This window comes from Acromyrmex echinatior, unplaced genomic scaffold (genome assembly GCF_024713525.1).
Source record: "Acromyrmex echinatior isolate Ae372 unplaced genomic scaffold, ASM2471352v2 Scaffold20, whole genome shotgun sequence".
NCBI lineage: Eukaryota > Metazoa > Arthropoda > Insecta > Hymenoptera > Formicidae > Acromyrmex > Acromyrmex echinatior.
In genome coordinates, this window is record NW_028259054.1 from 1,467,439 (window position 1) to 1,480,762 (window position 13,324).

Consider the following 13,324-nt stretch of genomic DNA (forward strand, 5'->3'; position numbering starts at 1 on the left):
GAATCCAGAATCGGAGGCGTAGCAATCCCAGGGTCATCTGGACTCCTCCGTGGAGAGTACGGCGATGGTAGGCTTCCACCAGCAGGCGAGTGAGCCATGACCCTGGAGGCACGATGATCGGATGTCGCTCGTCGAACGACAGCGCTGCGTGCTTGAGACGCCCTCCAACTCGCAGAATTCCGTGCTCGTCCATGCACGGGTTGAGGGTTCGCAGATGGCTGGATCTGGCAAGGTCGCGCTTGTCTTCGAGAGCTGCTCTCTCCTCTTGGTAATGCCGTGACTGCTCTATGCGTATCCACCTGATGAGCGCCGCGTCGAGTTCAGCTGGGAGAAGCGCCGACCCGTTGTGCTGACCGTTCACAGAGCCGACCGCGCGACCGCGGTGACGCCAACGCACGCACCAGGAAGTCGCTCTGAGCAGCTGGTGAAGCGACGAGAATCTGAGCAGTTCTTCCGGCTCGAGGTTGCTCCTGACGACTGCTGCGAGTGTTGCGGCCCGCCGCTCTGGTACGTCCTTGATGGGCTCGAGGTTGACGCTTGGCCATAGCGACGAATTCCCGCTCAACCAGGCGGGGCCCGTCCACCATAAGGAATGGCTGAGGAGCTCACTTGGTGTCAGTCCCCGGGAGGCGCAGTCGGCAGGGTTGTCCTTGCCCGGGACGTGACGCCATTGAGCCTCTGGAAGCTGCTGCTGGATTCGTGTCACCCTGTTGGCCACGTACGTTTTCCAGCGCGAGGCGTGACCTCGAATCCAGTGGAGCGTGACCTTGGAGTCGGACCACAGGATCACTGGCGTTGTCGCCAGGTTTAGCACAGAGCGCGTGTGCACGAGCACGCTTGTAAGCAAGGCGGCGGCGCAGAGTTCGAGTCGCGGGAGAGAAACGAGCTTGATCGGCGCGACCTTGCTTTTGGCGGTCAACAACAGAGTCTTCGTTTGGTTGTTTGCGGTGATACGGAGGTACACCACGGCGGCGTAACCTCTTTCGGACGCGTCTGCGAAGCCGTGCAGTTCGAGTTGAGAGCTCGTGTCGCCGGTGCCGAGCCAGCGGCCGACTCTGATCTTCTCAAGCAGTGGAAGTTCTTCCCAGAGCCGCTTCCACTTTCCAGCGATGGTTGACGGCAATGGTGTGTCCCACTCTAGCTGCTGTAGCCAGGCCGACTGAATCAGAATTTTAGCTTGAATGGTTACTGGAGCCATCCGAGCGGGTCGAAGAGTCGAGCGGTCTCCGACAGCAGACTTCTCTTGGTGAACGTGACGACGGTGCGACGAGGAACAGAGAAGGCGAATTCGTCCCTGGTTGGATACCAGCGCAATCCCAGCGTGGAGTGGTTCTCTAGGTCCCACGACCGCGAGTCTCTGGTGAGACAGTACTCAGGCGGAATGTCGCGAAGAAGTTCCTGACAGTTGGCGGCCCACTTTCGGAGAGGGAACCCGCCCGCCATGCAGAGGTTGCGTAGCTCGACTTGGAGCGCGATAGCGTCGTCTTTATCGTGCGCTCCGGTTACGATATCGTCGACGTAGCAGTCGTGTCGTAAAGCACTCGCGCCTCGAGGGAAACGCGGTCCGTCGTCATCGGCGAGCTGACGCAGCGTGCGAATGGCGAGAAATGGCGCGCAAGCGAGACCGTAAGTAACCGTTTTTAATGTGAACTCGCGTACAGGCTCATCAACGCGGTGTCGCCACAGGATGCACTGATGTCTATGGTCGTCGGGATGCACAAGAATTTGCCGATACATCTTCTCGATGTCGGCCACTAGCGCGTATCGGTGCCACCGCCACCGCAAAAGCACGTTCGCGAGGGGTGGCAGCAGGTTAGCCCCCACCAGCAGATGATTGTTAAGTGACTCACCTGACCTTGCACGCTGCGATCCGTTAAAAACGACTCTCAGCTTAGTCGTGGTGCTGGACTCACGAAGGACGCCGTGATGTGGAAGGTAGCACCGATCTTCATTGGAATTCGGAGGTTCTGGCGCCAACTCCATGTGACCTTGGTCTTCATAGTCCCTCAGGAAGGCTCGGTAGAGATCGCCGAATCGTGCGTCTCTCTCGCAGCGTCGCTCCATGGCGACTAAGAGTCGTTGCGCAGGTCTTCGCGTCTCAGCTAGCGTCGTCGGTGGAGATGCAAAAGGTAGTCGCACTATGTATCTTCCTTCGGCAGTGCGTTGGTGCTGCAGCGCGAAGATGTCCTCGCATTGCTGCTCCTTTGGCGTGAGAGCGACGGGAGCGGGCACTTCTCGCTCCTGCTCCCAGAAACGGTGCACAAGGTCGGCCAACTCGTGATCTGCTGTGCACTGAAGCTAGTGGCGTTGTGCTGAGTTGTTTACTCGGTCGCAACCTCCCGATAAGATCCAACCGAGCAGCGTCTTTTGAGCGATAGGCGCTTGGGGGCCTCCCTTGCGGAGACCATCCTGGAGAATGATTGAGCATATTTCCGCTCCAAAAAGCAACTCAATAGCGTCGTTTGCTGCGTAGTCGGGATCTGCCAATTGGAGCCCCTTCAGATGTGGCCACTCCATTCTGATCCTTGCGTGAGAGCCTTGATAAAGCGACAGACGTGGCAGAACAAAGGCTCCGACGGTGAAGTCGGTCCCTGTTGTTACCGAGGTCACCTTGAGAGTCACCTTTCCCCGGCTGGGCCCGGAGCTCTTGCCGCTGATGCCGATGACCTCGATTGAGGATCGAGAGCGTGGCAAGCGTAGGCGTTGGACCAGAGCCTCGGAAATTAGAGAAATTTCCGAACCTTGGTCGATGAGCACGCGTGTGGTGTGCTGATTGCCGTGACGATCAGCGATGGAAACTCGCGCCGTTGCGAGCAAAATGGCCTTGTGGTTGTTGTCGCGTCGCACTGCCGACAGTGAGCTGACCTCTTGAGATTTCGGTGAAACGTACGCGTCGTGTAACATTGAGTGGTGACGAGACTTACACGTAGCACACGTCCTTGTCGACTGGCACTTCGCGAATGTATGAGAGCCGAGACAGTTGAAGCACAGCCTGTGAGTTTCGGCGACAGCCTTGCGGTCGGCCGCGGATTTCTTCTTGAATTCTTCACACGCCATCACGTGGTGCTTACTCTTGCATAGAACGCATTGAGAAGACTCGGTGTGTTTCTTGACGTGATGCGACTTGGCGGATCGCGACGGGTTGTCGGAGACCTTGAGCGATTGTGGTTTGGCGGCTGTGAGAGTAAGTGCTCTTTGGTTTATGAAGTTCATTAGCTCTTTAAGAGTGGGCATGTCGCTCGAGGCGCGTGAGAGTGACTCCCACTCCAGGCGAGTTCTTGGATCGAAGAGCTCGACGGCAAGATGAGTTAGTAGATCGAAGCCATGAGAGTTGATAGGCCTATCAATGTTCTCCTGGCCGTTGACTACCCTGGTCAAGGCGTTGAAGACGCGGTTGAGCTCCTCCGCACTTTCGCTCTTCATCTTAGCCACGGCGGTAAACTTGGAGAAATTGGAGCGAGATAACTCTCTCTTATTTTCGTACCGCTCGCTTAGCAGCTCCCATGCGCGTGGATAGTTGTCTTCGGTCATTGCTAACGGTCGAATCAGTTCCTCAGCAGGACCCTCCAGACAAGTTTTCAGGTAATGAAATTTCTCAATTGCTGAGATTGATGAATTGTTTCCGACAATGGATTGGAAGAGATCTCGGAAGGTAGGCCAGTCTTCGAATGCGCCAGAGAAAGAACTAATCTTGAGGCGAGGCAGCGACGGTTTTCCGGAAGACTCATTACCTTCTGTTTTGGAAGCTGAGCTCGGTTCCTTCACCTTGAGTTTCCGAACATGGTCGAGAAGGAGACTTCGTTGCGTGATGTACGTCACTCTCGCTGAGTTAGCGACTCTGGTCGAGTTGTATTCGCTCTCCGCGAATGCATCTTCAAGATACTCTATGATGAGTTCATGCTGAGCCTCAAATTTCGCCCACAATCCATCCAGAAGACCGACGACTGTCTCGGCGGCTGCCAGCGTAATGTTCGCTGCGCCGAGCTCCTCCAGATCTGATACTGACTGAGCCATGCGATCGTGAAGGTCGTCTTGCTTCGTCAGCAAATTCTGCAGTTTCTTACCCATCACTCACTCTTTCTTTTCAGCACTAGCAAACTGAACGCGATGCACTCGACACTGCGGATGCCGGCGAGAATCCGGCTCGAAGGACCAGAAAATGTGCGAGAGCGCACCGCGCGGAAAAATTCGAGTGAGAGTTCGGCGCACGGCTGGTATGATGCACGACAGTAAAATCAACTCAGTTTCTTTGAAATTTAACAAAAGAATTTCTTTAATATATTCAGTTACAAAGTCAAAAGATATAATTAATTAAAGATTAGATTAACAGAATATTAAATGCGGTCACCTTTTCCAAATTGAGTTTGGAATCGCGGTGATGGAAAATCTCGGCGATTTTTCTCGACGCTTCTCGAAAGTTTCGGTTTATAGCGATTTCACTAAACGGTTAGCACGGCGATTTTACGAAGCGAGATTATGACTCTAAGAACTCTAAGAACTTTTTTGGAAGTAAGAAAGAGGACGGCGAGATCGAAGCATTTATTGCTTTCGGCCTGAGCTTTCCCTTTTGGGAAAAATCCAATAAAAATTTGCCACAATCGTAATTATTACGTGGCATTAGGTGTACAAAATTGATTGGCGCTTTGGATTCTTTTCTAGCGACGTTCAACGTAACAGTCATGCGCGACAGAAGATCCGTGCGTGGGATTGGTGACAGCGCGTGACGTATTCGTCGGAGCGCGGCGCTCGCGTGCGCGAATTGAATTGTTCTAGAACCTTCGATTGTCCGTTGCCGGTAACGACAACTTGTTTGCGTGTAACGAATTGTTTTTAAAAAGAACAAAGAACGAATTTGATGATTTTAACGAGGATTAAAATCATGTTTGAGATGAAATCACGAGCTCAATTTGTGCATGCGTTCAATGACAATTAATGTCGATCGACTGAAAGAATTCTTGCTTTCCTTTCGAATTACCGATCTCAAACACTGAGAAAAGACGCCACTTTATTTAAACTAGAAGCGAGAAATCTGTGAATCTACAAATCGTAATTTTACATAATTTTTTTTATCAACTTACAAAGGTACTATCGATATGTTTTGTATACGAGATATATTTTTCTTTAGTTATCGATAAAAGATCAATGTATCATACGTCCTTCGTACGTGGTGGCAATTTCCTTGATGACGAAATACGCGTCTAGCCTGATAAGTTATGGAAAACTACGGGTATGTTATGCGAATCCCTATAATTATCCTTATAATTACAATTTGAGTGCGCGGGGCCTCTGTATCGTCCGGTTATGTGGCAGTGATCGCGTGTATCGTCTGGTGCAAACGGTTTCTCGCATACGTAGCAGTGTGTGGCGTTGTTATATTTTTGCTCACGTGAAATTCGCCATGGATACGTTGGCCGAAATTATAGACTGTACACTATGCGCCAAATTTCTGAGTTCTTTCGTGAACCATGCTATACAATCCTTATCACGGCGAAAACGATAGCTCGATGAGCTGTCGAACAGTGCATGTAGTATCCAATACTAAACACGTTGTAATGATAATACGTGTATGTAGCTGATTCAGGATTCCCATTCGTCTTTTCCAATGCATGTCGGCGTAAAGAACGAACGGGACGCGTTCCTTCCTGCAGTGATTGTCGAAACTCAGCTATTTATCATCCTCGCTCGGTAGTCTGATCGGGCAATCGTTTAGTTTTCCACAGTCCTCGCTGCGGATCTCCAGTTTAGTGCTTGAGCTAAAGTAGTGGAGGCATCTGAAAAAACCGCGCATTTATTATTATTATTATTATTATTATTACATACTTATCGCAGAAATATTTTCTGTTCTTTTTTCTGGTGAGCTGACTAAGCGAGATAGATTCTTGAGCGCAAAGTATTGCGTTGTCATCTTCTACATATAAGAGGTTTACGTGCTTGCTCCTATTTCGATCGGCGAGTCGTATCGGTACAATCCCTTTTTCATTGGTATAGATGTTGATGGAAATGTCATTCAAAGTTTCGAATTTCTTAATTTGACTTAACATCATTGGAAATTCGATGCCCGCGAGATTTAGAACCGATGTATAATGAGGATTCCCGTTCCATGTTTTTGAGCCAGGTGTAGAGCGGCAACAACAGACCATGCGAAACACGTATTGTTGCAGTTTGCACGTTAATTACCGTTCTCTTTATCATAATTTTTCGCGGGAGTTTGATATAACATCCCGCGCGCAGAGAATTATGCTTGTTAGCGTTCCTGAAATTCTTCCAGCGATGATAAGGTAGGCTTGACGACGCGCGACACGTACCACTCGCGCATATCGGTGCATTGATATAGTTCATAGTTCCGGATGGCGATACTTTTGTTCGCGCGTTTATCACCTGCCACGAACTCGACATTAAAAACAGTGTTTATTTTTGTAGAGTCATATCGCTGCATTACACTATGCACATGCTCGAACATAATTTCACTCGCGTCTTCGAGGAATCGGTGAGGTTCAACATGTTTAAAGTTATCACTGCGCCCGTCAGAATACGGCTTTCGAATACCATTTCGATGACGCGCCAACGGAATCCGTATCCGGCGCTCACATGCACGAATCTTCCACGCACAGATTCCTTCAAACTCTCGAACCGCGCGATACATACGATCAGTGATTGTCTATTATTGATTGATAATCACGGGCGTTTGATACGGCTCTGTTCCTCCAATGATTTTATAAATTCGTCGCATCGCTGTTTCCACGCGCTGTACTCATCTTTTATATTAAGCAAGGTAGCTTGCTCAACCAAATCATACTCATGTTGTCACTTGCGTTGTCGAATTGATTAATGATGTTATTTGACTAAATCTTGTCATTTTTATATCATTATGTGAGCTATTTTTATTAATGAGACATCTCATGCCTTGAAAAATCTTAAGTTACACTAACAAAGCAGCTATAGTTTGATGAAATTGCAAATGTTGCATTTTTGCAGATGTTGTATCAAATTATTATACATTGATGATGATGTCATCACCAAAACATGTTAATGTCCTTTAAAAAATTTTTTATATTACGCTGACAGAGCAGTTGTATATCGCTGATATTGGCACTATTTGGCAACGTCGCATTTGTATCATATTACATTAGTCATTGCGAAACATGTTAATTGTCCTTGAAAAAATTTTTTATATTATGCTGACAAGGTCATGAAACTTGCAAATTTGCCGATATTGCAATTTGCGGTGTCACATTATATTAATGTCATCGCCGGATTTCTCTAAAAATCTTTTGTTACAAAAAATTGTTGGAGGGGATAAGATTTAACTAAAGATTGGAGCAATGATACTGCATTAGTCGCTCAGACAGATTCATTTTGCAGTGATCTCCAGCGCTATGGATTCGTACGTTCAACATAGGTCAAGCAAGTAAGTATTTCAATTATATTTGTAAAGATTTTTTTGCTATTGCTATTTTGATATTGCTTATTTTTTTGTTCTTCTCCATTACAACGCGTCTTCTCATACCATTTTGACAAGACTATTAAGCATTGATACCGACGGTTTACAAATTTTTGAAGATTGGAATCATCGTGGCGCCAATCTCTCATGTAGAAATTGCGATATCCAAGGCAATCGCATCATCGACCGTATGCTACGTGGATGGCGTTCATCGAAAAACGGGTAAACATCCAGCCATTGGTGTAGTCATCTACGCCATCGAAAGAAATTATAATGGACTTGTCATTACACTTGTTAAAATACGTGACAATGTGAAATTATCTTTAAGTGAAAAGTGTTTATATATGAAAAATATATGAAACCGTCGACTATACTTTTTATGCTTGAACTCGAACAATGTGTCGAGCACATATATCTCGATTTGTGTCAATATACTAATATTATAAGCGATAATTTAAATATTTTGTGACTCATTTACGTCAAAACTGTATAAATAACAATAATGATGCTATAGATATTTTGCCTAGGATTTACGACAAAAATTTATATATTGAATGCGAATTGATATTACATACTGTGGATAATATTGTATATAATGCATTAGATGAAATATAAATGTTTAAAATAAAAATATCTGTATCTGCAATTAATCGTTTCTATTTCAACGGTATCGTATTACGCGCGCGTCATCACACGTGACACTATCGCGCGCGACCATACCATCATGCAGTGCGAATAATTATATAAGATAAAATAAAATAAAATAAAATATATAATATAACATAATAAATAAATAAAATATTCCGCGTGCAAGAAGAGGATGACGACACATAAGAGGAAAAATGGTAAGTATTATGTATGATAAGTAATGGTAAATTTAGCTCGCGATGGGGATTGCGTCTGGAGGAAGTGGCGGAGACCGACGGCGGACCGTGTCCGGCCATTGACTCCGCACGACGCGGACGCAAGTTTCCGCTACATAATTTCCCGTTACGTAATTTCCGGCTACGTAATTTCCCGTACTCGGGATATCGTCCTCCGCACCGTCATCACCCACTATGACGTCATTTTCCTTCTCCTCCTCCCTCTATGGCGTTATCCCCTCGCTTAGTGACGTCACCTCCTGTGATATCATCCCTCCCTGTGACGTTATCCCCCCTCCTGTGACGTCACCCCCTCGCTTAGGGCCGCTACCTCCTATGACGTCATCCTCCTCCCCTCTCCACGGACCTGCGCCGTAAGTCTCCCCCCCTTCACTCCTCTTCGTATCTCCTGGGTTAGAACCCGCCTTGTCTTACTATTTACAATAGCCGGGAACGAGTACCGTTCATCGTCTACGCCGACTTGGAGTACGTCCTGCAAAAGACGGAATCTGATAAGGAAGACGCGTCGTCGTGCGCGTATCAGCGGCATGAAGCGTTTAGCATAGACTATTACGTGCGATGCGCATACGACGATGCGTTATTGTCGTATTATTTCCATCGCGATGAAGACGATAGCGTGGTTCGCGCGATAACTCAACGATTTGGCGCATCGCATGAAAAATATCGTATTCGCCAACGTGCCCATGGAAGTTGTCTAAACAGCAATGGGAGGCGTATCGTAGCGCGACGCGTTGTCACATCAGCGAGAAACCATTTACGCCGGATGATACGCGAGTCATTGTCATCTCATCGGTAGATACCGTGGTTCAGCACATTAGAATTGTAACTTAAATTATAAAATTTCGTTTTAAATCCGATTGTATTTCATAATTTATCGGTTACAACGCGCATTTTATAATTAAAGAAATCACTACAGCATATGATAGACACGTAGATCTTCCTATAACTAAGGAAAAATACATTTCGTTTATGAAACATGTTCAAGATACCACCGAAAAAGAATCTCGAAATTGCTTCAAATTAGGATTCGTACAAGTTTCTAAGTACAGTCTCGATAAATTGGCGTCATATCTTGGCAAAGATAAATTAAAAATTGTACGTTCCGAATTTTGCAAGCTCAGCGTGGAGGATTTCGATTTTTTTATACGAAAGGGTGTCTTTCCGTATGAGTACGTTAACTGCGTTGAAAAATTGGATAAACGATGCTTGCCACCTCGCGAATTATTTTATAGCTCGCTGACAGGCGATATCGTATCCGAGAGCGATTACGCTCACGCGAATGTCTGAAAGTGATTCTCTATTCGAACGCTCGGTGAATACAGTGATCTGTACTTGAAAACCAATGTCTTGTTATTGGCCAACATTTTCGAAAATTTCCGCAATAATTGTGTCGCGAGTTACGGTCTCGATCCCGCGCATTACTACACATTACCTAGTTTCACGTGGGACGCAATGCTAAAACATACGCGCATGAGATTTGAGTTGCTCATTGATATTGATATGGTCATGTTCATCGAGCGCGGTATACGCGGTAACCTCAATCAATATTTCGGTAGATACGCGCAGGCTAATAACAAGTATATGCGTTCGTACGACTCATCGAAATTGTTGTCATAGTTGATGTACTACGACGTTAACAATTTATACGGGTGGGCGATGTGTCAACCATTGCCATATACCGAATTTCGAAGAGTCAAAGACGTTGCGAACTTTGACGTGAGCGTAATCGTTCCGGATTCGCTCACCGGTTACATTCTCGAAGTCGATCTCGAGTATTCACAACATCTGCGCGATCGACACACTAACCTGCCTTTCTACCCAACGCACGATAAGCCGCCCGGCAAGCGCGAGTATAAACTTCTAGCGACGCTGTACGATAAGCAGCGTTACATCATCCACTACCGAAACTTGCAGCAATGTACTCGTCACGATCTTCGCGCAACAAAGATTCATCGAGTGCTATAATTTGCTCAATCCGCCTAGCTTCGCGAGTACCTTGAACTTAATACACAGTTTAGAACGCACTCAAAAAACGATTTCGAAAAAATTTATACAAATTAATGAACAATGCAGTATTCGGTAAAACTATGGAAAATGTTCGAAATCACGTCGATGCAAAATTAGTAACAAAATAGGACGGACGGTACGGCGCGGAGGCAATGATCGCGAAACCGAATTTCCACGGCCGTAGCGTCTTTGCGGAAAATTTGATCGCCGTCGAATTGCGCAAACTCGAGGTGAAGTTTAACAAGCCGATTTATGTAGGTATTTTTATGTGCATACTCAACGTATCGAAAGTTTGCTTGTACGAATTTCACCACAAGTACATGTCACTGATGTATCGCGACAAGTGCAAAATTATGTACACCGATACAGACAGCTTGATTTACAATATGCGTATGATGCGATGAAATGCAATATCGCTAGATTTGATATGAGTGATTATTCGGTGAACAACGCGTACGGTATGCCTCTCGCGAATAAAAAAGTACCCGGATGAAGGACGAAAACAACGGTGCTATAATGACAGAATTCGTTGGACTCAGAGCGAAGATGTACGCGGTGAGAGTGGACGGCAAGATGGACACTAAAAAGGTGTAAAAAGTGTAAAGAGTAACGTCGCAGCGCAAACGATAATTACGTGCGTTGTTTGAATGAAGAGAACAAAATGATTCGCTGTCAATCGTGTATATGATCTAAATTACACGAAGTGTACATGATGTCCGAATCGAAAGTCGCTCTGAGTCCATACGATGACAAACGATACGTCGTACCGGATTTGACGGAGACGTTACCGTGGGAGCATTGTACATGGATACCATTGTACACACACACACACACATACAAATACAAAAGATGTAAATCCGACTGGGTATCCTCCACGCGGTACATCTGGGTAATGATAATGCCGGCGGTACTGTAACTTTTAATCTTCATAACTCGAGATTTACTTAATCAAAAAATATTAGGTGTTGGAATTAATTCGTAGCGTTTTACAAGTGATGGGAAGTACTTTCATTAATGTATTTTTTAATGCTCATGTGAAATAAATAACATTCTTTCATTAAAAAACGCTACGAATTAATTCCAACACCTAATACTTTATTATAGAGTTTTGGAAAGCTCTTGACATTGGCTATTAGATTCTATAATAAAAGTAGGATATTTTATTTAAAAAAATCGACTTTGATCTGAGTAAAGCCAAGGTCAAACTAAAAGATCAATAAATAGATTTTTTTAAATCCCACAACTTTGGTCTGAATATATTTTTGACTGGATTTTATCCTGCGGAAATAAAAAGGGTGGATGGGTGGTCTGAAAGAGAGAGAGAGAGAGAGACACTCTGTATATATGTATATATATACATATATATATATATATATATATATATATATATATATGAGGGCAAGTCAATAAGTTCTTAGGAAATCTGTCAGAGGGCATTCGCAGTGTCATATTATTTTTTGACAAGTAGTATCTTTCAGCTGATTACCGTCAAATTTTGAGCGAAATTCATCGCGTGATTTTATTTCTATAGACGATTAAAACGAACAATCTTTGTATTTTTTGCAAAATGGAAAAAAACGAGTTTCGTGCAGTGATCAAATGTCTACATATAAAAGGTTTAACGCCGAAAGAAATCAAAGCCGAGTTGAATAATATTCATAGTACATCTGCACCAGCGTTTGCGACTGTATACAATTGGGTGAATGAATTTAAACGTCGTACATCTATATGTGATGCACCTCGTTCGGGACGTCTAATTGAGGCTGCTGCGCCAGAAATCATCGATAAAGTTCTTGATATAGTTTTGACTGATCGACGAATGAAAGTGCGTGAGCTTGTTAAGGCCACACGCATATCACATGGCACAGTGATTTCAATTTTGCATAAACAATTGGATATGAAAAAGCTATCGGCAAGATGGGTGCTGCGTTTTCTCACTGTGGACCATAAGCGCGATCGTGTGACAATTTCAAAACAATATTTGGAGAAGTTTCAATGTAATCCAGATGAATTTCTGCGTCGATTCATTAATGTGGACGAAACATGGATCTTCACATCCGAGACGAAAGAGTAGTCAAAACAATGGACTTCACCGAGTGAACCAGCTCCGAAGAAGGGGAAGACCATGAAATCGGCCGGAAAAGTGATAGCCACAGTTTTTTGGGATGCACACAATATAATTCATTGATTACCTTCCGTCGAAGCAAATGGCGATTACTACGCAGCCTTATTGGACCGTTTTAACAACATTTTAAAGAAAAAATGTCCCCATTTGGCGAAAAAGAAAGTACTCTTCCATCAAGACAATTCACACGTGCCCGGCACCGATGGCCAAATTCAACGAATTCCGCTACGAATTACTTCCTCATCTAGCATATTCGCCAGATTTAGCCCCCTGCGACTATTTCCTGTTTCCAAACCTAAAGAAATGGTTCGGAGGAAAGAGATTTACCATCAGAGAGCAACTTATCGCCGAAACAGAGGCTTATTTTGAAGGGTTGCACAAATCATATTATTAGACGGCTTGAAAAAAGAGAATCGTTTGATCAAATGTATCGAGCTGAAAGGAGACTATGTTGAGAAATAGAAATGAATCGATCAAAAAAATGTGTTTTACTATATTTTTCTAAAAATTTATTGACTTGCCCTCGTATGTATGTATATATATATATATATATATATATATATATATATATATATATATATACAATGACTCGATTAATATTCAGACATCATAATAATAGAGAAACTATTTTTGAAATATAGTTTTTATAGGATTAAGAAATTTACGGTTTTTTAATCATTGTAAATACTCATTGTAGATGTAAAAAGACATTAATTTTCTTTATTTAACTAATGTAGTTTTCAATATAAAAAATATTGAATAAGTTAATCCTTAATTTTAGAATCGCAAAAATATTCGAACACTCAATATATTTTATATTTATTGACCTTCGGAAATCGAGTTAGTTTATTTCTTACTTGTTTACCG

General features: G+C 44.3%; 1 protein-coding gene across 2 annotated transcripts in view; it reads right to left on the reverse strand.

Moving 5' to 3' along the window:
• LOC147906605 (uncharacterized) overlaps window positions 1-13,324 on the reverse strand; it is an 83,024-nt gene that overhangs the window by 30,675 nt on the left and 39,025 nt on the right. Inside the window, exon 2 of one of the 2 annotated variants that reach the window (XM_087416329.1) lies at window positions 1,962-8,797. The exons of the other annotated variant lie outside the window; for it this stretch is intronic. Coding sequence (XP_087272455.1) covers window positions 2,299-4,068 — 1,770 coding nt within the window. The 5' untranslated portion in view covers window positions 4,069-8,797 and the 3' untranslated portion in view covers window positions 1,962-2,298. Of the gene's footprint in view, window positions 1-1,961; window positions 8,798-13,324 lie in introns of those variants that run through there. 2 annotated transcript variants of the gene reach the window in all.